Here is a 27,041-nt window from a genome sequence, read left to right on the forward strand (position 1 = left end):
TAGTTACTACACATAAACTGAAGAAGTTGGTCTAGAAGTCCCGATAGTTTCTGAAATCCCTTCCAGGCTTTAAACCAAATAAATTCAATTAGTTTTAATTTTAGCAATGGTAACAAAAATGACTGGGTTGGTTGCATGCTGAGTCCTGCACCCCAGAATAGCAATTCTACAGTTTTTCATGATGGCCAAGTGAAAGCAGGGTACACCACCCAAGCAGCAGTAGTAAATGCAGTGGATAAGAAATAGAAGGTAGAGAAGAGATTATATATACAAGCATATCTGTGCCGTACCACCTTCTGTGTATCTACCACCATGGTTCTGAACCCCAAATTTAGAAAAATAGTTGGAATTCCATATAATCTGTATTCATGCTAACTTTTTCTGAGTGACCAGAATATTTTAAACAGAGACTGTCTCTCTGCCTCTCTAGTGGTCATTGGTACCCATGCTAAGTTTCAAATCTACATGTTAAATTTTCTTTTTCAATTGAAAAAAAAGGTATCTTATCTGGGTAAGGGAAATCTTAAAGGGCATTCTCCTATAGGAGGAGAGATGGATTCACCAAAAGAAGGTTTTTCTGCTTTGCAAGCAATCCTTTACCCTGATGTCCTTTTTCTTACATATAAAATGTCATTGTCAGCAGCCTTTTTACATTTTTTATCAAATCAAAACCAACTACAATTTGTCTAATCCCAATATAAAAGCATGACAAAGATTTTCTGTTTCTTAAATTCCATTTTTTTAATGCCTACTGTGATGTTTCTTTCCACACTCTCAGGTTTCATGATACACAGTGCCAGCCACAGATGCCCGTGTGTCAGGAGAGATGCTGATAACATTCCTTGAGAGCTTTGGATCTCTAGGGTGGAAAATGGTCATGTTTCAGAAGTCAAAATTGATATCTAATGTAATTGCCGCAAGAGCACCCTCTGCGGTCATTTCCTAGTGTCCAGGAATATTACAATACTGAGACACTTAAGAGATCTAATTGTCCAGGACAGACACCAAGCCTACCTCTCTAAACCTTTGTATATTTATGAGGCACTGCCCACCTTGAGTCCCTTGGAAACAATTTCATTGTAAGCTCTCATGTTGCTAAAGATACATCAGGGTGTAGTATTCAATTGGTAAATCATGCAGATCAAACACTCTCTTGTATTATAAACTCATTAAATATTTAATTGTTGAGGAGTTTCATCTCAACGACTTTTTTTTTTTTTTTTTTTTAATGTTGTTGTGGTGTCTTATAAAATTAAAAGTAATTATATAAACGATTAATTTCTCAGGACTTTTCTTGAAAAGAATTCTTTTCAGTAAAGAAACTCAAAATGAAACATTTGAAGTAAAATTGACCTAAACTATTTAAATGAGTTCAGTAGCCATTTTAAGATATGATAAGAGGAAAAAACCTGAAACTATTATAGGTAACTGTGCTTCTCAAAATAAAACTAATTTTGCATTTATATCTAAGCGCTTGTTTGTCTCTAGACTCCCAAGTAAGAAAGGGAGGAAATGCTCAGAGTTTTTGAAGTTAGTGTTTCACACCAATGCCCAAACTTTTTGATTTAAGAAGGCATTCATCCTCAGTAAGATCAAAACTACTGTTCTTAAGTTATTTAAAGATTCAGTTGGTCATGTTGATTTCCCAAGAATAATAGTTGAAATCAACGGAGCATAGGTAAGAATGATTGCTTGATAGTTTCCTTCCATAATACCCTCGGTGGCATATATTTAGGACTGACCGTCCACTTTTTTAGTCATATTCTTTGGATGAATTTCTTTGTGTATGTAATCAGCCTCTTTATTAGGAATGCAGGCTGGAACCCATTAACGCTGAAGATTTCTTTGCCTTCTTGCGTTTCGTAGAATTCTATGATATTGTAGATCTGTTCTCTCATATGTGAAAGTTGATTGAAAAATAGTAGCTTTCCTCTTTTCAATGATCTTTGACTCTCAAATGACTGGAAAGTTGTTATATAGACTACATAAATTAGTATAGATTCCATTACAGAGTATTTTCTTTTTGGTTTTGTCTCTATACAAAAACAACTCAAACATAAAACATTAACTGTGGGCCCGTTGTGCCCAACCACGATTTTCCTATCAACACTCAAAATTAAATGTTACTATCACTCTCGTATCATAACCGTTATTACCCTTTTCCATCAATAGAAAGCGATGGATGATATAAGTCCGATGATGCACTCGAGGCCATTTGAGATCATTCATGTCTAAACATTATGTCGTGTACCCTCCTGTCTCGTTGCTACTAAAAGTAGATACAAAGTTTGACTGTTTGTGTTACTGGAGCAGCATTTCATTCATCTCACACCTCACATGTTTGAATAGTGTTTCTTAGCTGCTTTAACACATTGTTTACCAGATGGTTGTTTTTGTTTGTTTTTTTGTTTTTATTGTATATATTCCTGCTTTATTTTACCTACGGTGTTTGCACTCACACTGGAGTTGTCTGACGTCGTTTAAGACGAGCCCTGGTCAAACCTGCTCTGTGTATTGTCTTGTCTGCCTCAGTAAGTGCTGGACAGAACTTGCTCCTTAGCTACTTTTTTCCCCTCAAAGTTTGTTTCTCTTTTAAACCTCTGCTCTCAGATTACATCTGTCTGGTGCACTTTAGTTAATAATCCTCATTTTAATGTAAAGTTATTATTTGTAAGTGTAAGAATTTATAGAAGGATCTACTTTTGATGTATGGTGTGTGTGCCAAAATAGCTTTGGCAAGTCCAGACGCGGCTCACAGCGGCCAGGGGCCCGCATTTGAATCTAAGCTGTTGGTGAATTAAAACCTGAGAAACTTGAGCTAAGCGTGCCTAATTGCCTAAAAGAAACTCAACAAGAAAATGTATTGTAGCGTGTTGATCTGATTTCTTTGGTAATTCCCAAGAATCTTCAAGAAGTATGTGGACTTCTTACTTATGTTCTTGAAATGTGATCACGGAACACAATTGTCATTTGGCACATTCCCAGGAATACACATCTTTGCATGAGGCACCTGGACATATGTGGCAGGTCTGGTAGAATCAGCTAATTAACAACACAGGCTTAAACAGGCACCTCATCTGGCAGTGCAGTTAGTTGCCTGATGGCGCTCAGCAGGGTTGGGTAGTGCTTTTTATTTTTCTTTCCTAATGGTCTGCTGCCCACCTAATTCTGCCTTATTGTCAGTCTCTACTTACCACAGCTTGGGGCCCTCCCAGGAGGCTAAATTATTATCAAAGGATTAGGGAGATGTAGCCTTGCAGCTCTGACATTTGTGATTACTTGTCTATGCCAGAACACTAATTAGCTGTGACTAATTAAGAAAAATGCTCCTGCCATAGAAAACCATTTAAAAGAACGGAGAAGAAGAAAAGCAATTCAAAAGCTGAGCAGTGCTCTGATTTGCTGATGCTCTTTAGATTTCCACCAGAGCCTTAACTCACCTTTAATGGTGCTCAGGATTAAAAAAAAAAAAAAAAAATCCCACATGCAAACTGATCTGAGGTTTTTGCTTGAATAGGAAAAAAAAAATTTTGCCGATCACCTAAACTCGCTTAGCAATGGTAACTGGTCTTTGATGAATGGGAGCAGTCAAAACTTTCATTTTCATCCAGAAATTTTTCTCAACACCAAATGCGTAAATATGCATTGGCAGTGAATCACCCAAGCCAAGAACAACTCCTTAATAGTCATTGAAGAAATTCGAATACTCTCTCTACTAATTTTATGAAAGATAGTTGAAATGCTTATAAGAAACATATTGAGCATTTCGGAAGTGATTTAGTATTGATTTCTTGCTACTCTCACATTTAAGGTGGTTTGAAAATTCTGACTTCTCCACACAGAGTGCCTCGTTTATCCATGGTGACTTTGCATGCTTGCACTGCAGCTGGCCACCGGTGACTTATTAATGAAAATACCCGGGCCTCCCCTGAGACCAGCACCTTTGTCAGTTGACCAGAGTGATGTTTTCATAGAACTGATGATAGCTACTACTCTCCTTCTCTTCAGACCTAACTTCATAAGCAAATGACACGTGGCTTTAAGACCATTTCTGTTGGGGCTTGTTGAACTCCCCCCACCCACGCCGCCGGTGCGCCATCCCCTCTGCAAGCTTTCCCTGCAGCACCATCACCACCATTCACAAGTGGGCACAGCAGTGGCAGTCAGATTACCACTGTGGATTAAGTCCAACTAAAAAAAAAAATCTGTGTAAGGAAGTAGCTATGGTGGTGAAACCATTATTTGATGTGTTTATTAAATGCATTAAAAGGAAGCTATAAAAGAACAATTTTCAGATGCTTATAAACACCTTCACTTGAGAGAGCACCTCAATGTCCTGATCTCAGCTCAGCCCTACGTAAGAGACCGTCTAAGTGTTGCTATCTTATTATGGGCAAAGTATTTTGCTTGAAATCCAGCAAGTTTTCACCCCTACCTCCCCTAAATTCTTCATGCTGTTTTTTAACCCCATTTCCCCTTTCCCTCTCAATGGAGAGCAAAAATCAGGTAGCTGGCATCCTCTAGGGAATAATCTTTCCTATATATGAAGACTGACTGGTATTAAGCCGCCTGCTGTGAGTGTCCATCCCAGGACAAATAATCCCTATTCGTTTAACTTCTCTTCTAGCCCTTTAATCATCTTTGTAACTGCTCTTTCAAACTTCTCAAAGTTTTCTGTCACGCTCATGCTTAGGGTTTAGAGTAAGGTGTAGGATGCAGTATTTGAATGTGGCCGACCAGGAGTGTTTCAAGTCATATTCCTATGTATGCATTCTAATACATACTTTCTCGTGTCGATGCTCTACTGAGCCTCATAAATTTGGTTTCGTACATTCTCCACATCTATTCATGTTGTCTTTTTCCTCAGTGACTGCCTATCTTATACGCACACAGTGCATACATGTATTGATGTAGAACGTTCATTCAGCTGATGTTTTGAATGCATAAAGTCTAGAAAACAAATCCAATTCACCATTTAATTACTATGTGTAAGGAATGGTAGTGGATGGTGGGATTAAAAGGTTAGGCGTTGGTTTTGTCCCACATAGTTGAATATTTCTGTCACAATAACTCGGTAGGATTCTAATTAGAATAGGAAATTGAAACCCCTCTTATTAATCATTTATTTGTCTAACCAACATTTATTGGACATTTATTTTCTAAAGGCCACATACAGTGCTAGAGGCTGAGAATACAGTGTGAAACAAGATCGACCCAGGCCCTGCTCTAAGGGAACTTACATTCTTAGGACCAAATGAGGCTTTTGAAAAAAAATGTTAATTTCTATGTTAAAATGTTTCATGTTTTCATCTAAAAAATAGGTATGAACAGATTTGTTTTTCAAATGGATGTACTATGGAGAACTAAAATTCAGTCCTCTTTCAAAATAGACAATAGTGACTACCTGAGGAATTTTGTCTGTTTGTTTGTTTGTTTGTTTCTCGCTGTTTCAAGTGGATGATTGGAAGCTTGCCAAAAGTTAGGGCCCACACAAAATATGTACCTAGCTCCAGAGTTGGCAATCTCAAATGCCACCACTGAGAAATAAGGGCACACTCTCTTTTTCTCCCTTTCCTGAGTTCTTTCCTCAAAAGTCAGCTTACCCCAGCTCCCGGGAGAGTCCTAATGCTCCCTCAGACCATCGTTTACTACCACAGCTGTGGTATTTTTCTGCTCTTTTTACAAAACAGCTCACAAGGCCAACAAGTGTAGCAGGCACCCAAGACATGTCACTTAGTGGGGAAAATGCACAGGCAGCACTGCCAGCCATACCCCACATATGCCCCAGAGCCTCAGATGACCCCCAAGAATGAGGACCGGTACCCTGGAGCATATGCTGGAGGGCACAGCAGCATCTGGGCACGTAGTGTCATCATACCTGTCGTTGTGTGTACATATGTGTGTGGACACTCGTGGGTGGGCGTAGACATGGCGTTATGAGTGTACAGTCCTTTCTCCTTTAATTCATCACCTAAAATGAAATTAGACTGTCACCTTTAAAGGCCTTTTGTAGGCCCGTGTCAAATTTCTGTAGCCAAATGCGGTTGTTTACTTTTTGGTGATTTCTGTTATACAACTTTTAACATCTATTAAATTGTTGTTCTGTTAATGAAGCATTATTTAAATCACAATTAATCTGGCTCTGATATTCTTCTATCCTTTTTCTATTGAGAAGCTGTCCTGTCACTAACATATATATATATGTAATATACATTATATATTTTATATTACAAATATATTTGAAAGCATTCAATCCTTCAACATATACGGAGTGCTGTATGCCAGACATTCTACTGAGGGCTGGAGGTATCAATAGGAGTAAGACTCCGTTGCTGCCTTGTGAATATTCACAGCTCCTTGAGGCAGACATATAGCACATTTTTATAGACACCTGTCCAAAGTTCTAGCAGCAGAAAATACGAGAGTATCTAATTCTACCCAGGAAGAGAAAGGATTGGCTTCATAGCAGACATAATGGTTAAACTGAATCTTAAAGGCCAGAGTGGATATGGCCAGGAAAACATAGTTGGGGATCAAAGTCCAGACAGAAGGAGTGGCCCAGAAAACATAGATACAGAGAAACCCAACTTCTAGCAGAGCAGCAGGTCAGTCAGTTTGCTGAAAATGGTTCCCATGGGAGTACCCCATGGGTCGGAGACAGACAGGTTGCTATTTACTCCAGCCCTTACAACACTCTTGAAAAGTCATTTTGGAAAGATTGTTGCCCATTTTGTATAAGGAGACTGCAGCAGAAAGTCCTGCCAATAGTTAATTCTCAGACATAGGTTTTTATCTCAAAACAAACTTGTGCCACTCAGTACCAGGTCCAGGAGTCTAATTTATTTTTATCTAGATTACATTATTGACTTAAATGTAATATTGACCAAAATTTTATCTGTAGTATTCAAAATAAGTCATTCAACCAGATGAAAACGTCATAGTGCCCAAATGAACCATCCATAGACTATATCTGTGCCCCAAACTGGTACCTACACCAATATAACTGGATGGACCACTGAGTTCATTTCAGTCTAAAGATTTCTCAAACTAGTATCCATCCCGTCATTTGATAACAACTGATTATCTGAAATTTTCACTATAATCACTAGTCTTTGTAGCACCAGGAACAGAGTCACAGGATAAACTTACAGAGGCACTTGCCTACTTGATAATAATGAATAGTAGGGAACAGTATTGATTTTAATACTCTGTGTGTAGCATGGAGATCGATAAGCTAGTTTAATAGTATTACTTTCAGGACATTTGGGAATGAAGGAAATTCGGATTAATGAACTAGTAGTGAGTGGAAAAGTGTGTGTGCAACTCCCAATTTATGGAACTTAACCCTGTTCTGTAATTTACTCTGTTGTAACTGAAAAGGATCTAATTCATATGGGAATATCTTGGTTATTACAGTCATATATTTAAAAAAAAAAAGAGAGAAAATATGAAGAAAAAGTGTTGAACTTCAGAGTAGGAAAGTTTTTTCAGCATTCAGCAAGCATTTATTAGGTACCTGCTGTTAGTATGTCTTACATTTTCTCTTTCTTAACAGACATCATAGCGCTCATGAACTCTCCTTTACAGACTTGCTTGCAGAGTTCCAAAAAAGTGCAAATCACCCTGAATATGAGGTTATTGAACATGAAAGAAAAATACATGAATCAAATACTTTTCTGTTCTATGTTTAACAAATGAAGAAGAAAGCTGCAAATATAGATCGATTTCCTTTATGAATGAACCAAGGATCTTTGTGTACATTGTACTGTTTTGTTACAGTGAAGAAAAGTCCTTCCCAGAATGCCTAAGCATTTGCGTGTATGGCACTTCAAAACGTCTTAAGGGGAAATGTGGGAGATGCAGAGCACAAGTGCCAGTTGGTTGGTTATCCTAACAGGAAGTGTGTTTCTTTAAAGAATTTATGTACATTACCTATTACATTATTGGGTTTACAAATAACTTTGGTCTTTGGAAATGTAGATTGTGTTAACTTGCAAGAAAATGTGGTGGACTTCTTTGGAACAATAAGTATCTCCTGTATTACTTCACAATCCTGTTACGATGACTATCAGGAACCACCAGGAATGATAGTTGTTTTCTTAGTTGTCTGCTAGAAGCACCAAACTATGCTTAAAGAGTCAGATTTTATTGACAGAACAGACTGTTTTCTAGAAGAAAACAGAATAACCTAGCAAACATGAGCACAGACTTGGAGTTTAGATATCCAATGTAAATCTTAACCTTGCCACTTACACTTGTTGTATAAGCTTGAATAAATTGCTTAATCTAAATTCAGTTTTCTATCTATATAAGTTCAGTTTCCCCATGTGCACAATGGGAGTAATAGCCATCCAATCAAGGTAAGAATTAAATGAAATTTTAACTGATGCATTTGAACTTCCCATGGAGTATTAAAAAAATATACCCTATGTCTTTATAATCAGAATTCATAAAAATAATAATAGTAATAAGAACAACTGTACCTCAGAGTTCTTTATCTCATTCATTCCTCATTACACTCTTTAATTTTTATTACATGTGTGTACTTCATTAAAAGGCCAAATGAGTACATTAAAAACAACAGGTAATAGAAATTTCTAGAGCTGTCAACTTGTATTTTTGGGGGGAGAAATAAAACTGGAAAATTAAGCAGCTTATGGAAAGAAAACGTATGGCAATGTGGCATTTCCCTTCAGTTTATTTTTACAAGAATCACAAGCTATGTTGTTTCTAATCACGCCCTTTACTCTGACAGTCAAACCTAATCTCAGTATTTCTGGAGATCACCAGAATCTTATTATTGTAAAGCTAGGTTCATATCATCGATCCTTCCCATTACAGATGAGAACACTGAGGCATAGAGAAAGCAAGTGACAGGCTCGATCAAGCAGAGTAGCATGAAAGGGCGCCAACCCTACTTGCCCTCCCAGCTTCCATATTTATGTTCTTTTCGTCGCGTGTGTTGCCAGCTAGCCCTCAGAGGCCATGTCCACACGCAAGTCTCTGTTTTCCCCCAGGAATGGCTCTAGGTCTAGCTGAGAATGTTGATAGTTTTAGGTTGGGTTGAGCACTTCTTGTATTTTAACCATAATCGACTGGTTTCAGTTTTTGTGGGTTTTGTTTGTTTGTTTGTTTGTTTGTTTCTTTTTAATATAGTCCTTGTTCCTATTCCAAGCCAACAAAAAATTCACACTTAAAACTTTCAAAATGCTTGTGTTTGGGGTTCTGTTTTGTGGAACTAAATATGATCATTTCAGTGGGATATCTTGAATACAAGGGGGAAATGTTAAGTATTATTGTAGCAAATGTACCATTAATATAAAATTTGCATTTTAGTGTTTAGAAATGGAAAGTGAGTGGCCACATATTTGCTATATTAAATAGATGTTGTGTCTACAAGAGGGACATTCAATGTACAATGAAGCATTTCTATTTACCATGTTTCCCTGAAGATAAGACCCAGCCGGACAATCAGCTCTAATGTGTCTTTTGGAGCAAAAATTAATATAAGACCCGGTATTATATTATATTATATTATATTATATTATATTATATTATATTATATTATATTATATTATATTATATTATATTATTATACCCGGTCTTATAGTAAAATAAGACCAGATCTTATATTAGTTTTTGCTCTAAAAGGTGCATTAGAGCTGATTGTCCAGCTAGGTCTTATTTTCAGGGAAACACAGTACTTTTTAATATACTGGTGAAATTGTCAGGCATTAATATTTCTAAATATTTTTTTGCTCTCAAAAGCTATGAAATCTTCCTCAAGGATGGCTTATATTTATCAAACTTATCAAAACCTTCAGAATTTCAAAGATATCATTTGTTCTTTTTTTCCATTCAACTTAGCATTTAAAAGCTATATATTTCCTAAAGTGAGATTATCTAGATGGTGTTTCATTTCAACAGTGTCTCTATGCTTGTAAAACAGACAGCTTCTCTTAAAATAAATGAAGAAATACATACATTCTGTGGAAATTCAGCCATTCCATATCCTAGCACACTAAACAGCGTTGGTTCCCGTTTGTTTCTTTTGGTTTTTTTTGTTTTTTTCTGTTGCTCACCTATTGAGACGAACATAGCTGGAGAAGAATGAAAATATATCAACTAGTTGTACCAATTCATAATCAATGAAAAGCTAAACACTTAAGTAGAAAATATATCACAGATTTGTTCCCCAGCAAAGCAGCTATTTTTACCTTGCCATCATCATCAGAAGCAGCATTCTGACAGAAATCATTTGCTTGAAGCTGCCGTGATATATAAACCCTATGTGGTCTTGTGATTCAGATTTAGGAATATCAGCCACAGAGGGTCGAAAGGCATTGTGCATTAGTATGTATTGAGACCTCATTCCAGGTGGCAAGCAGCTGGACTTTTTAAAAATAAAACTTCAGAAATAAACGTGAAGTGCTTGTTTCCAGGCAATAAGCATTATATTTAACTGAATCATCCTCAAAATGTTATGCATTAGGCAGAAAACGGACTTGTGCATATTTAATATATTTGTTTTGTGTTTCCACTAGTCAACAGAATAATGAAATTCCTTAACTACTTCTCTTTAACTTGCATGAAGAAAGCGCGGTATGTTGCTAAATCTCTTTTCATCAGTGCTGCGGTGAAACAACTTTAATCCTTGTTAGAAAATTGCCGAGTCTGGGACTGACAAAGAGCTCATGCTTGTTCCATTGTTAGTGCTCTCCGGCCCCCAGAGCAGAGCCCTTTACAGCTGCGTGGATCCCGCCTGGCTCAGCTGCACTATTTAGGAGAGGAGGTTTGTCAATTTCTATTGACAATGGAGAGAGTTTTTCAGGGCCTGTAGCAGTGCTGACACAGTTGGGGATCAATGCCAGCCATTCAGACTGCACCCTCTTTCATTGCTTTGGTTTGTTAATTCAAGACTAAAGGTCCACTGAGGGGGTTCGGGGTGTTTAAGAAAGCTGATGAACTGTTTAAGAAAGCTGATGAACTGCAAGCGTTTATAGCCCTGGTGTGGCAATTTCCATAGTCAGTGGCAACTCCTGGCACTGAGGGAGCTGTGTCCTTGTTGACCCTCTTGTTATTAAAAATGCACAAGTGCTGCGCTTCTCAATATTTCAACACTCTTTCATTGTCAATACCACCTTCTGAGCCCTACAGCTTGTTGCTTGCTCTAAAGATCTTCTTAGATTGGGTTTGAAAACTTCACCTTAAACACTAGATTAGACTGATGTTCTGTTTTCCGTGCTCCTGTTGATTTGTTGAACCTTCCCAGGGCTGGAAAGCAAGTAGCAGCTTGATGGGAAGACGGGCTGCTAATATGATTTACCAGTCTGCAGTCATGCACAATAAGTGTGAATAAATACAGGGGTCTCACAGAGTCAGCCCTAGCCTTTCCTTTCCTTTTATTTTTGCTTTAAAAGAGATATCTCAAGAAAATGAAGTGAGTAATACATGCCCTTACAGGAGTTGAATGAACCACAAAAAGAAAAAAAAAAACAGACATATTTTTGTTAAAGTGGTAGACTGCTGTCATGGATTGATGCAGGGGAAAAAAAATGTAGAATATACACTTACTGCTTTATTCCTAAGTAGACCAAAGCAAAGAATAAAGCATAATGCCACACCCGCAACTTCAGTACAAGCTCCCCTGTCCCTTACCTGCGGTCCCCTAAAGGGAAAAGTGAATAGTCAACCAAGTTGTTTTGTAAAATTAGCTTTTCCAAAATGAAAGGTCATTTGCTAACACTCAGTCTTTACTGCACATTCTCCCTTTTCAAATGTTCTTGTTTTTCTTTTTTTGGGGAGGTTGGTTTGGTTTGGTGGGGGATGGGAGGAGACATGAAGCTAATCTACCTTTGACTTTTTTTGTCAAGATGAAAACATGGGATCTATCCTGTACTTCCAGCACCAGAAATAGGAAAGTGCTAGCGATTTCTTACTGGTGGTTTTGTTTGTTTGTTTGTTTGTTTTTTGATTGATGTGTGTGTGTGTCCATATACAAAAAAGAAGCAGTCCTATGGGAGGTATTTTTGTCAGCTTATTCTTCATAGCACTAAGGTAACAACTTAGTAGCACTTGAGTTAAGCTGCTGCTTTCTCTTAATTTGCTTGATGTAGCTGAAGTTCTTCAAAATGCTTTGACATGAGAACCAAGAAATATGCATTACCTAATACAATAATTTTTCTTACAGAATTTTCCTTATAGAACAATTTGTTTGTCTTTAAAGTAAGGTAATGGTAAAGTACCTTAAGCATTTTATTTAACAACAATAATTCTCTTTTTTCTCTATTTTTTTAGTTGACTTTAGGCCATTTTATTCCCAAATCGTTTTTTTTTCTAAAATTTTAATTTTGACATGTTGTGTTAAAGAAATTATTATATTAATGATAAATATCTGTGTTATGTTAGATGTCTTTTTGATTATCACTTAATCCTAAATATCATTTATATATAAGGGGGCAATGGAGTTAATTTTAAATTATGTAAGGATTTTTTTAAGAACGTAAAGATACATATGGAGTACTTCATTTCTCTCAAAATTTCATACATTTTTATACTAATTTTACAATCAAAGTGTGTTATGCTAGTCTTCATACAATATATCATATTTTGTCCCACCCCCCAAAAAAATAAAATGTATCATCTATCCCCTACCGAAGGACTATAATTTGAGACTCATAATCATTATGACTACATTTTAGCTTTCCACTTATCTGGAGAGTGGTGTAGGAGTGAGGGTCTTAGTATACTCATGTTCAAGGTCACCAATACCTGTGAGTGTTTACCTGTATTAAAATGGAACTCAAGAAGTTGAGGCTACAGTACATCTGAAACTAATATAAAATAATATTGAATGTCAACTATAGTTTTAAAAAATATGTATTCAAGGAATGTAGAGTACAGTTTGGGGAATATAAGCAATGATATTGTGATAGTTATGTAAGGTGCCAGATGGGTCCTAAACTTGTTGGGGTTATCTCTTCGTGAGGTGTGTAAATGTCTAATACTATGTGGTTTTGTACTGAAACTAATAATAAAATACAATACAATTAGAATTAAATGGTTGAAAAAAATTGAGGCTATAATTTGAAATAAGGAAGCATAGGATTTAAATAATATCGGAAATAGAGTATAAAAGATTTTGAGATTTAATGTGTTAGCCTAAGTACTGAATCATTACCAGTTCATTTTTTAAGAATTTAGAAGTCTCTCATTTTATAAAACTTACTTCTGAGACTTTTACATGTCATAAAAATTAAGAAAGTAATTGTTAGGAAAGAGCAAAATTGGATACATAAATAACATATTTTTAAAATCAGTCTATCCCACATTAAACTTGAAATATTCATTCATCCATTTGATATCATAGCATTTAGTAAATCAATTCTTCATTTTACTTAGCTTATGTCATTTATGCTTGTGTGTTCAGTATGCTAACAAATTAATAGAAATAAGTCTGATAAAATATGAAACGAATTCATTTTTAACTTATGCTTAAAATATCATTCCTTATACTAAATTTTAGTAGAACAATGTTAATACAAATCCAGATGAATTTCTGACTTATTTGTATCCCTTCAGATTTCTCTTAGAAGTTGAACGTACTGTTTTATTATGTGAAGGAAAATATTTAAGATTTTTTTCTGTGTTCCAATACCTAAGAATATTTGCACATACATATGTGATCTGTAGTGTCACTATGTTTGTGTTTACGAATAAGGCACAAAATTCCTTCCCTTTTAAAAACTCTTTTTTCATTTGTTTAGTGCTGAATAGACTTTGATATTTCTCACAGTTTTCTAAATGAGTAACATTATTACTCTTACACTATTACCTAAACCTAGCTCTGGCACATAGTCACTGAATCCCTTAAAATGTCACCACTTAGGGCAGATGTCCTTTTTTTGAAAATAGGAACAAAATTTTCCTTTTACTGTACTCACAGACATTATGTAGGAACAGGAAATTACGTTAGAGAGGAATTTCATTTTTCCCCTCAAGCAAATTGTAATAAACGGGGAGAAAAAATAAAAATGAACCATCCAAAAACACTTGCAGACTGAAACACGTCCCTGTGTTTCATAATTTGGTACATTGACATCTGTTTTGTGGTTCTTTTAAGACACAAGGATTCCATCCTGATAATGTTCCTTCCTAAGATCCCAAATTTTAATTTCAGGTGATTTTAAAAAATCTTGGAAAACACTTAACAATCAATGGCAGATAATATGGTGTGGTTGAGGATTACTGTTTAGTAAGCTGTGGACATTTTTGCCACCCCTCCTTTAAAATGTTATTTCTAGGCACTGACTACGCGCAGTACCACATCTACTCTGTGATTTTTACATAACATACAGGCTAATAGGAAATTTTCCTGTGAAAATAATTTACCTGTTGTTTTTTTTTTCCTGCTGTTTGGCATTCCATTCAGTTCTGTAACATGTATTTAGTACCCATTGTTACCTCCAAATAACAAAGCAGGCTGCTAGGCTGCAAGGGAAAATCAGTTTCCCATGAATATTTTACAACTGAAAAGACTGTAATGTTAATTCATGTAAAGAACAGCCTAGGTCAATTTAGCAGATTTTCTAGCAAAACATGCAATTCTGTTAACAGGAAATTATAGCATTATTGACTTCAAGTGCCGATCCGTGGTCATTTCAGAGTGTTTCATTACCCCCTCATTACCGAGTCTGTTAAATGAATACTGCAGAGGCTTTCTTTTTTGTTCTCCTCCCCTCTGCCCCCTTCCTTCTCTCCAGCAATGGTACAGCAGTTCCATGAAAGTCATTTGTGTGTGGTTGGCTGATAGATTAGACCTCCAGCTTCATATTTACCAACTGAAGACGCTCATCAAGATCGTGAAGGTAAACAAAATGTGTTCAGATGTGAATTGCCCAGCAAGCTTTAAAGAGTAATGGCAAGATATTGATGTACCAAAAAAAATCGTATTTGATATAACTGAGTGGATGTCAGTCTTCAAAACATCACTTTTAGCTGAGGTGCTGCTGTTTACTTCCATTTTCAGTTAGATTACTAAATAAATATAAACTTACTGTTTTTGCTCTAATAAATAAAAAATATTTTGTTATCAAGTAATCACAGTTTAATAATGTACACAAAGCTCGTAGCACATTTACCTGAATATAGTAGGTCCACAATAATTTTGTATTTTCTTAAATATAGAAATGTTTTCTCATAATCCATTCCCTCCATATTTATTAGGATTATATATCGTTATAAGGGCTTTTGAATTGTATTTGCCAATAGGGTAGGGAGAGTCTCCGCATTTTGTTATGTCTTGATACAAAAGTAATACATTGTTGCTGCCTGAATTCTTTTGGAAGCATGTGCCTTCCTATATGTAAAAATCAGTTTCAGTGCTGGGGACCATCCAAAACTAACAGATGTCTCAGTTCAACAAGGCCATTTTGACTTTTGCTCTTCAAGAGAAAAGGTAATAACATACATGTTATATTTAGTGAATAGGAGCTTTAAAATAATATAGTCAACATGATTTTTCACACTTTGTAAATTCTAGTGGAAGCACCAAATTTACCCCAAGTATAACTTTTTCTTAAAATTGAGACAAATCCTACATGATAGCTAAAAACATAACTGTAAGCTCCTGGGATCCCCTGTTCCTTTAAACAGATGACCTTTACTTCCATTTTAGTACCATTTATCAAATTGGTACATATAAATGCAGAGGGTGCCAAAAATATATATACACATTCTAAGAAAGGAAGAAACTTAAAATTGTAATACTCAGTCTATACTGATAACAAAAGATGAATACAAGTCACGTTTGACTTCTGCAATTACAAGAGGTGCTCAAAGTGGTTCCCATCAGCGTCCAGACACTTCTGATTACAGTGAACTACTGTTTGAGCAACATCGAGTTGTATACATTTTTTGCACCCCCGGTATATATACATATATACACATGCACATATATGTATAAATATTCACACACACACACACACACACACACAGATTCTCAGAGTGTCATTCCTAACCTAGCACTATCAGCATCACCTGGGAACTTGTTAGGCATGCGACTTCTTGTTCCCTGTCTCAGACCTACTGAATCAGAAGTTCCTGAGAGTAGGGCCTAGCAATCTATATGTTAACAAGCCCTCCAGATGATTCTGAGGGATATTAAAGTTTGAGAAGAACCACCGTTACATCATTACAGGAAGTTTCTGTCCACATTAAAATATTTTCCATCACTCTCTTGGTTCTTGCAGCTGAATTCGAATACAGATTCTTTTGTGCTGTAGACACAGGTTCTCACACGTAGGAAAGTTCTGTTCCAAAGTAAGAAGTTGTCAAATCTGGAACATAGCATCAGGTCTATAATGGCACAGTAATAACAGTCAAGCTTAGTTATAAGTAATAAATAAATTATACCCACCCACTAATGTTTAATACTGTTAAACACATTACATTTCAATGGACAAATACCTTTGATCCAGCACACTTCTCAGCAGGTGTTATTTATTGTACAAGGAAACTGAAAGCACACTAACATATGTTCAGATTTACTGTAGTTTCTCTATTGCTTCTTCCTCGTTTCTATAAATGTGACTTGGAGCGCTTTCAAACGAAGTTTGTTTTTCATAAAAAAGAGTGAGGATAATCTGTGTTTACCTTCTAATATATGTATCTGCTAAGGTTGTAGTTGAGACTGTTGGGATTAGCTAGTTACCCTTACGATCAGCCATATTTTCAGCTGATGTCTACTGTGTTCAGGATGTCGGAAAATACATATTCAGCTGATGGGAATTAGTTGATAGATTAAGCTCTTTGTTTCTAGAATAAAAATCTTAATTTTTTATTAGCTCATCATTTGTTTCTTTCAAAATTACTTCTTGTCTCATATTCACACATGACATTACAGTTAAAGATCAAGCACCAGTGAATATTTTAGCAGAAAAGAATAATTTCATGAATTATACAGTGACGCTGCCACTGTACTCTAAGTCAATCAATTTGTCTCACTTTAATATATTGTTTATTATGGCTGCTAATAGTCAAGACTGATAAACATGATACTAAATTTCAGGAATATGTTTGATGTTCCATGGTTTTTTGTTTTGTTGTGTTTTTAATTTTTTATTGGGGAATGTTGGGGAACAGTGTGTTTCTCCAGGGCCCATAAGCTCCAAGTCATTGTCCTTCTATCTAGTTGTGGAGGGTGCAGCTCAGCTCCAAGTCCAGTCGCCGTTTTCCATCTTAGTTGCAGGGGGCCCAGCCCACCATCCCATGTGGGAATTGAACTGATAACTTTGTTGTTGAGAGCTCACGCTCTAACCAACTGAGCCATCCGGCCGCCCCTCCATGGTTTGTTTTTCACTCATAGATCCCCAGACTTAGTCAAAGCTTTCTTGGGCTGATACATTTAATCAAGTCATAAGGCTTTATTTAATAATTAAAAAGGATTATTTTCACAATGAAAATCAAGATGAATTAATAATTTAATGTTCTAATTGTCTTTTCGTACTTTGAATATAAACAGACTTTAACCAATTTCATACATAGATTCATCATTCTTCAGAACCTGTACGGTTATGTTTGTAATGATCGTTTTCCGGTGAATTTAAGGAACTGTTCAGTAGCACATGGATAGAATTGGGAAGGCCCCGGACGAGGCTTCCCTTCCCCCCAGGTCACTTAGACGTGGCCTGCATGTGACAGCTGAGCCATGGCCAAGCTCCTCCACCCTGGCAATCTGGGCCTCACTACTCACCGCATTGTCATTCTTGGAAGCCCATGGCGACCCAGACACCATCAGGGTTTCTATGATCGCCCACTTTGTCCCACAGAGACACTTAGACACTCATGGATTTCTTCATGTTTCTCACTAAGAAAAAACAAATTCCAGTGAGACTTCCACAGAATATTTAGGACTAAGACATGCTTTGCCAAGTTTTAACATCAGAATGATCTATGTGGGGAGGGGAAATAATAAAATCTTCAGATAATCACAGTGATGGGTTTGTGTTCTCCCCAGTGGCCATATGGCAGTTAAAAGCAGTTAACATAACTCAGCTGCCTCTCTCGCTGGGAAAACAGAAGACAAGTGAGCAGCACTCGGTGGCAGGCACTTGTCTTAAATAAGAGCCAAGCAGAACCACAGTAGCAGCCGGAGGATGTCCAGCTGTCGGTAGATTTTATGAATTCTATAAAGGGAGAGCAATTGCAAGGAGACCTGTCCTTCAGCTCCCCTACCTGCTTACTTCTTGCTATTAAAATAAATCTGAGAGCCTTCAGGACTGTGAGTCCACAGTACAGATCTGTCCTGGCCAACTTATTGACAATTAAGCCAAGGAAAGTCATTCCAATAAAATAAGAAAGTAGGACTCACAAAATCAGTATATAATTGTCAGTGGGATAATAATACTTCATACCAGATATGTCATCTGGAGATGACTATTTTGTGTGCTTGATATATTTTAATCTGTTACACACTTGTAGGCTTGAACACAAATCTCTATGTTAATAATACCATATATTATCAGTTACCAAATTCTCTAGACAAAAACTTACCTTTCAGGGTTCTTTCACAGGTTCTGATGCAAATTACCAGGTGGTAATAATAAGCTTAGCAGCTTAGAAAGAATGTGAGAATGATGGGGTGTATGCATCTTAAAATACTTGTTTTATTTTGTCATTGTCCTTATTGATTTTAAGAATCACTATAGAAACAATAACATATTTCTTCCATTTTTGACACCGAATTATAATTTACTGTTTCACAAAAATGTAAATACATGTTTTATTAGCCCATCTATGAACGCTTTATGCCAGAATTTGACAATTCATATTCCAAGGGAATAGTCCGAGGATCAAAGTGAAAATAGTTTTGATTAATTAAGAAAAAAATATTAGTCTCTGAATCTAAAGTTTACTTGCTGTTGAGATTCTGGCTTCAGATACTGTACAGCATTCCTCACAGTTCAGTTTATTTTTGGAACTTTTTAAATATGAATTTTATTTATAACCAATAAGTATCCAAATAAAAAATTATTATTCATCCTCCATACTCACTTTTGGCGTATCACTTATGAAACTTGGCATGACACTTTGGGGCATAAATCAGATGAAAGAAGACAGAAAGATAATATGAAAATACCAGTGGTCTCACTACCTTGTCATGGTTGTACCCTTCCCAGATGTCTGCTAGTAGGTCAGGTCTGTATATCGAGGGAATTGAGGTGCCATCCATCCATACTTCGTACCTCATAAGGATCAGGACCTTTAGCTCAACTGTCTGAATATTATGATACTTTCCTTCCACCGTGTTGAGTGAAATCAAGCATCTTTTAATGTTAATTTCTAGTTACTGAAGTTGTAATATTGGGCCATGAAGACAACATTTCTTCTCATTTGACTTTTAAATCTATTAAGCACAAACCGAAATAAAATTTAAAAAAGACTACTAGCAGTCAGTAGCACATTTATGTGTCCTGATAACTTTTGGGTCAGTCCATTGAAATCGGACTGTTTAATATTCTAAATCTAACATGTGATAGTATATATATTTTAAAGATATTTAGCTTGAAAAATGGCTTTAGAAGTGCCTCTACAGAATGGAATATCCTCATTTGTTGTTTCCCCATTGAACTAATTCTAGAGTTTCCTACAGCTTTAAAAATCAATAATAAAATACCAGTCTTGTTTAGTGATAGAAAAATCATATGTGAAGAAAATCTCACTTAGGCTGAAAAGTGAAATTAAGGGAAGCTCTATAGGTCACATGTCTTAAGTGCCACATAACCCAGAGTTCTGTTGTTGTTCTTAAGAATCACTATAGAAACAGTAACATGGTATTTGTTCTATTTTGACATAAAATACACCAAATTATAATTTACGGTTTCACAAAAATGTAAATATGTGTTGTATTAGCCCATCTATGAACCTTTATACTAGTATGAATTTGACAATTCATACTTCAAGGGAATTTCAAAAGGAAAGGGCAAAATTCATACAGACATTTAGGTGTACACATTTGACCCAGTGGCACATATAAATAAATTGCATGGTTCACAAATGCTGAAAATTCAAACTTCCTTTACTGTTAATAGGACTAATCCTCTCCCTCCACACACCTCCTCAAAAAGTTAATGCATTTTATAAAGTGTAATGTATTTTTCAGGATTAAAGGAAAGCCTCCTTAACTGGAAAACTAAGAATTTTTTCCTGTTAAAAATGTACATAAGTACATATCATTTTATCTTTGTTGTAGGTTTTTCAAATAGTTAATTCTATGCAATTAGTAATATTTTGGAGAAAAGCTCATTCATCATCTGATAGTTATAAAATCAAAATTTTGGTCAGTTTGGTAATTCTACTTTGAATAGCACTACCCAAAGTCTCACATTTCATTTTCTTCCCAGAAATACACTAACAAGATGATTGACAATTTGAATCCACTAGTGGGTTGTCCAAGATCATTTTTGAAATGCCAACTGAGTATATGTACATATAGACATCCATCTGTACCTCTACACATATAATCCATAAATTACCTAAGCAGATTGTCTCTTCTTCCTCCAGAAAACCTATAGGGACTTCCGGTTGCAGGGTGTATTGGAAGGCACGCTGAACAGTAAGACCTATGATACTCTGCACAGACGGTTAACAGTAGAGGAGGCTACTGCCTCTGTTTCCGAAGGAGGAGGACTTCAGGGCATCACGATGAAAGACAGTGATGAAGAAGAAGAAGGCTGATAATGCGCAGCCCTGTAGAAGGAAGGAGGACCTTAACATTGTTTATTTTGTACCTTGTCCTGGTTAGTACATTGTTTGACCAAATAAAAATGCTTGTATTTCACTGTACATTTAAAAAAATAAAACTGGAAGCAGACATAAAGGGGAAAATGCCAAGTTTTGTTTTTTGGTGTTTGTTTTTTTGTTTGTTTTTAACAAGATCAGTCTCTTTTGTGTAGCTTGACCTAAAATGAGCTTGGCTTTGTTTGTGATTAGAATGTGAACTTTTTTTTTTTTTTGAGTTGATTTTTTTTTCTGTAATCACATCGAAGTAGCGTCCTGTGTGTGAATAGAGTATGTATTTCTCATACTACAATATTGTGAGAAGAAGCCACTTCTAATCACTGTGCCAGCTCTATCATACCCTTGCTAAAATGGTGTGTACTTGACAGTTTATCATTTATGTACAAGGTTTGTTTCATAGTTAATTTACCATTGTTGTGATATGTGTAAAATTTTAGCCTTGGTTCTTAGTACTCTGAAATGGTCTACTAGTGTATTGCTGGGCTTAAAGGACCGCTAAACCCAAACATGGACTAGATTATCTAATGGGCTTGTGTCTTGTTCCATTCTGAACATCTTTCAAGTATAAAAAAATCCCAAAGTGTGGGTTACTAAGTGTGCTGCCATCAACATACTTTACTCTCCTACTTGTAATAGCTTCCAGGCAATAAAAGTCCATTTAGTCATAACCAGTTCTGTATTGATTAGACTTGTATAGATTAAATGCAGTAAAAAATGTTTGCAGTATTATAAACATTCCAACTATTTGGCTCTGTGCTTTCTTTTTATTTTTGTCTTGTTTACAATCAAATGAGTAAAAGATATTAACACAGCTTTGCACCTAGTAGGCTAAAGGAGTTACGACAGCATATTTCCATAGCAAAGGTTCACTACATCCTCATATATTGTGTATTATTAGTTATCATTAGCAATCAATGGTAACTAATAATGAGTAAGAAGAGGAATGTTAGTAATGTTAAGTAGTAATTGACATATTAAAGTTATTTCTTCCCCCAATGTATTTTCTTGCAACAACTTCGAAAGATGAATAATAGTATTATGCTTTAAATGTCTCTGTAGTTTTTATTTTTGTATTTTTTTTCCGAAACTATGTTGGCATACTAGGCTACTGCATTCATTCATAAATAATATTTAAATGAAGTAAGTTAATGCAAAATAAGTGGAGCTATGTCTGAATTTATGTAAACTTAAGTTCCAAAATTTTGGAAGTGAAACAACTCCTTGGATCTCCAAATTCATTCTCCCATTGGTGTCATAGGGGACCCAGACTCGCCCACAAAAATCTGCTTATTACATAGTTCTTATGTAATGTCATTTTGGCTCAATTTCTGGGTCCTAGAGGTAAGAGACCCTGTGATAAACATGAAAGGAGATTTCTTCCCCTTTCCTAGATCAGCGACTAGCTCTACTGCTCAGTATTTTTTAAAGGCAGTTTGTGTTGGAATGCTCTCCTTCCCTCTCTTCTGCACCCTCAGGCTCAGTACTGTCCTTTCTTCAAGCCCTCGGGTATCCTGTCCTGCTCCCCTAAACTCCCCAAGCTTGTCGCTCTCTGCACAGCTCAAATTGCTCTATGCTTGGAAATTACCCACCCTTCTTTTCCTTTAAATAAAATGTCAATTTCCTTGATACAGCTCATCTCAAGAGTAATTGACCCATTTTGTCCTAAAGTATGAATGACTTAACTGGCCCCTCTTAGCTGAGTGTGTGTGTGTGTGTGTGTGTGTGTGTGTGTGTGTGTGTGTGTGTAGCCAATAGAATACAGAAGTGAAAGGGAAAACATGTATTTCAGGGGAAACTACTTGGGATCAGCAGGAGGACCTTGCTGATGCCCTGACTTATTCAACCTGCCTCCCGGCCCTATTTGCTGGTCAACATCTTGGAGCTTCTCTTTAGATTTCGGTGTTCTCTGCCCCTTCCCTTCTACCCCAGATTTCTAAAAGCTCCAAAGGCAAGGAGAGGAGATGTTCACAGTTTTATGAGGACTAACTGGACTATCCTTTGAGCCACAAAATGATGTGTAAAGCGAAATTTATATAGTAACTCTGAAAAAAGAATGAAAAGTATTTGGTTTTGTGCCCAGAAATGCTCTTTAACGTAAGTGCAAATTGCTTGAAATGACTTAATAATTGTTCATTGGTGTGTGTAACTGTTAGGGTGAATGCCGAAACATCTGTCTATTAGGAGGAAGCCAAGTGCTGTTATTCTTTAAAAAGTGTTATTTAAAAAAAAAGAAATTTAATTGAACTCGTAACAAGTCTTGCAATGAATTAGTTTTGAAATGAAAATCATTTTTAACTCAAAAGAAATAGCTCTACTCTCCTAAATGGCTTTGGGGAAGGGCAAAAAAGTACATCCTTTGGACAGTTTGGTGAATGATGCTGGAGAAAATAGTACAGTTTAATGTCCAGCCGGGATGCGCGCGTTAAGTAACATGGCTAGAAGGAAAATTTATCCAAATATTTGTAGGAGAAAAATCATAATAATGCCTTTTCCCGGAAAGGGAAATAACAATGCAAACCTCTTGGCTCCAGCTGTGGGTCGTTCTTGCATTCACGGATTTTTCCACTTGAATTCCCTTTAGTTCTTGTTCATTGTCCCTCTCTCTGGAGAAGGGATTTCCTGTTACTTTTGCAATAAACCCCCGTGTAAATTGTCTCGGGGTTCCCACCCCGCCCCCGCAGGGTCAGAGCCGGACCTTGCACCGCCCTCCTTAGCCTGCGGCAACCAAGGAGGAGAGCGTCGGTGAGCCCTGCAAACTGCGCTTGAATGGGAAAGAGGTCACACAGCCATCGCCGCTCATGGAGCCCCGAAACCCCTGCTGCCGCGGCCTGTGCCACCCCCCAAAACCCGCCGGGACCCTAAGTCTGGGCGCAGGGTGCGCAGGCGCTCGTGGGATCCCCACGCCCCCGGGCGCAGCCCGGGCCTTCGCAGCCCCTTCCGCCACGCGTTTGGTAAATTGACCCGAGGGAGAGAGTAGAGCAAGAGCGTGGTGGTTCCTGTTTCTTACTCCAAAAACAGAAAATGGAAATTTCCCGGTCCGGGTCCCTAAAGGGAGGTGATATATATAGATCGAAGTTCCAGAGAGATGTTCACGCGCGGCTGGCGTGAAAGCAGCTACTCGCCCGCAGAGCAACCTAGTTGGTTCCGCACGCTCGGTGTCGCTCCCTCCAACCCCCACCGCCAGCCCACGGTTGGTTTTGTGCAGATTTGGAGGCCGGGTCTCGGGAGGTAGGGAGTTCGAGAGGACAGTGCTTATCCTGTCTTTACATTGAGTCGCCCTCCCACCCCAGGCCCGGGTCCTGTGCAGGGAGACGCCGTGCGGAATGGGTCTCCTTTCCCCTTCAAGTCTTGCCAGCTGGACCGCAGGAACCTTCGGGAAGGCCCGCGCGGTTCAGTTGGCCCCAGTACTTTGCGGAGACCTGGGCAGCCAGGCAGAGGTGAAGAGGGGCTGAGACCGCGCAGCAGCGACGTCCCCGAGGCGCACAGCAGGGCAGGTGCTCCCGGCAGGGAGCGCTGGCTGAGGCTTTCCCCCAACACTGGCTGCAGGATGGGTGCCCTTAAACTGCGATCTCTGTGAGGCTGAAGTAAGATACTTAAGGGCGCAGAGGCGGGTACGAGCTCTGAGCCTGGGTTCCAGAAGTCATGGGTGACAGTTTATCCGTGTCGATATGTGATTATTTTAAGGAAGAAGTGGGCACTGAGTATGAGCGTGTACCGAAAGCAGAGGAAGTGGGCAAAGAAGAACTCGATGTGTTTTCCAAACGAGGACGATCCCTGACTCAAATAACTACACAGACAAGGGTGCACGTGACACAACTTGGGGAACCACCGTAAAGAGCCAGGACCTCGGAGCCAGAAAAGCCTGGGTTTGAATCCTGATGGCCCTTCTTTCTTGTGTCTGAGCTGTTTGGCCTCTCTGTAAAGTGGCACTTAACAAGGAAGGTGGTTGCAAGGACTGGAGGCGTGTAACAAGTTGTGGCCATTAACTTTTTAAAACTAGGAATGGATTCAGAAGAAATTGTGGGAGGCCTGCCTCTGCCAACACGCGCCACCTCTCACAGACCATTCTTCCCGGAGTTGGCACAGAATCCTTCTAGGTCAGAGTCAGATCCGTGGCTTCAGCCCCGCCCGGGGCGTGTCGGTGGACTGGCTAAAATTGTCCAGTTCCGGGGTTACATATCCCGCCTGCCTAGTGGGAGGAGAGGAGGAGACGGGGAGGGGCAAGCCGCCTTCTATCTCCAGAAAGGGCCGGCATTGCTGAGAGCAGCCCCTGGAGATGCAGTTGGGAAGGGAGGCAGCTGAAGACCTGTCACTGGGTCCATCATAGACGGATGTCGACGAGGGCTCTGAAACCGGACGTGTATGTTCCGGGAGGTGCCAAACCACAAGCGAGGAATTCCAGGCCCCGGCCTGTGCCCAGTAGGTTGAATTCAAGAGAATTTCAGGGGCAAACTGGTGTTCGTTTTGATATTTTCCAAAGTTTAAGGAGGCCTAGAATGGAGCCCTGCGTCTCAAGACCAGAGATGCGCATACTCTGTGAGCGCCTGGAAAATGCGAAACAAACCCAAGAGAGCGTCAGAGGAGACTCCAACACGCCCCCCCCCCACTCGCCACCCCGCACCCGAAGGTGACCTCAGTTGCCACAGCAGAACCAAAACGCTTAGGGCTATACAGCCAGTCATGCCCCGAGTGCTGAACTGGCGGACAACACTAATAGCTTGGAGGCCCAGCGCCGTGCGGAGGGCGCGCCCACGCGTCACAACCCAGCATGTCCCTGGCGAGGGCAACGCCGGACCTGGTGGTGCTGGGGCCAAGCACGAGGCAGCCTTGAGGAGGCAAAAACATTATTGCGAAAGGAGGTGATATGGTGCCCTGCTTTGGGCTGAGACTAGAACTTTTTTTTTCTTTTTTTTTTTTTTTTTTTTTTAGACTGAGAGATGTTCCCCGTCTCCATCATTCCCTTACGGTAGCCTGCCTGCAACTTCTCATTTCCAGATCTAGGGAACAAGATTCCACCCCAGCCACCTACTCCAGAATACCATGAGGCCATTCATCTCCCTGTACTTTGCAACTTTACATTAAGGGTGGCTGTATTTGTGTGCTTATTTGTGGGCAATAAAACAGATTAGCAAATAAACATATTCTAGACTTGTCCTCGATTTCCTTCCAAATTGTCCATCCATAGAATCAGTAGGTCTCTGGTCAGAGAGGAAGTGAAGAGTTGATTTCAAACTCAAAAGCTATCAGGCAAAGTAGTTACTCTTTCCCAGGCCCTGGTGCAGGCTTGTTTATGGACCCCTTACACCCAGTATGTACCTTTACAAAAATTGAAAGTGAAATACTAAATTACTTCCCTTTCTGCTTTAAATCAATTCTGGTTTGCCTTTTAACACAACCTGCCTCTTGACACCCAACAAGTAACTACTCCCTGGGGTGTCATTGGCAGAAAGAAAACTTTAAATGCTGACGTTTGTTGTTTCAGGGATTTCCTTAAAATACCAAGCAAGCAAAACTAAGTGTTACTTTGGAAGGAGACTGTTGGTAGGGAGGTAGAAAAAGTTTCATTAAAGAGGGGCTACGTAGTAAAAGGTCAGAACTCAACAGAACTGGCTTTCAAAAAGTGGAAAGTGAAACATGAAAAGGCCAGGGTAGCAGCGGATTGTGACAAGGGAGGGCTTTTGTTAGGTCCTACCCACCCACCCCCTCCCCAAAGCTGGATAATAATTTTTAAAACACACTTCAAAGTTGCTGTATTGAAGTTCATTCATTGTCATTCATTCAAACTGCCCAGTTTTTTGTTACATTGTGTGATTGCTAGGTGAGTTCTTTCATGTCATTAGGATAGTCAATCAGAAAGTTGATTAATTTTAGAAATGCATAACTGCTTCTAAAGAGATGAAACCTACTTAAATCAAACTGGGATTTTTGAAAGGCTTTTGTGAAATGTTAATTCGTGAATCTACAGAAGAAAATGTTCCCTGGGGTATTCAGGACTGAATTGTGGGAGAGAAGGCCCCCAAGGATAAGGACAGTCATAGAAGTTGTAAAAAATAACTTAGCAAATGTGATTCTTTATGTGTATTTTAACATTTCCATGTAGATAACCAGAAATCAAATCACTGAGCAGAAGGATTGTTTTTAAATACAGTTGTCTGAAAAAATATTTATACCTTAACTTTTTAACAAGGTGACAGATAGCCTTTCATATGCAAAGTAGTTTTATTTTTAAATCTCTTTTCAAT

At 38.2% G+C, this 27,041-nt stretch overlaps 1 protein-coding gene across 2 annotated transcripts in view; it reads left to right on the top strand.

The window, feature by feature from the left end:
- Nucleotides 1-20,892, top strand: part of CADPS2 (calcium dependent secretion activator 2) — a 471,665-nt gene extending 450,773 nt beyond the window's left edge. For both annotated transcript variants that reach the window (XM_074315663.1, XM_074315664.1), the window contains 2 exons: nucleotides 14,763-14,867; nucleotides 20,563-20,892. In XM_074315663.1, the coding sequence (XP_074171764.1) occupies nucleotides 14,763-14,867; nucleotides 20,563-20,736 (279 nt within the window). In that variant the 3' untranslated portion in view covers nucleotides 20,737-20,892. The remainder of the gene's footprint in view (nucleotides 1-14,762; nucleotides 14,868-20,562) is intronic.
- Nucleotides 20,893-27,041: the final 6,149 nt, after the last annotated feature.

This window comes from Rhinolophus sinicus, linkage group LG11, assembly GCF_036562045.2.
Source record: "Rhinolophus sinicus isolate RSC01 linkage group LG11, ASM3656204v1, whole genome shotgun sequence".
Taxonomy (NCBI): domain Eukaryota; kingdom Metazoa; phylum Chordata; class Mammalia; order Chiroptera; family Rhinolophidae; genus Rhinolophus; species Rhinolophus sinicus.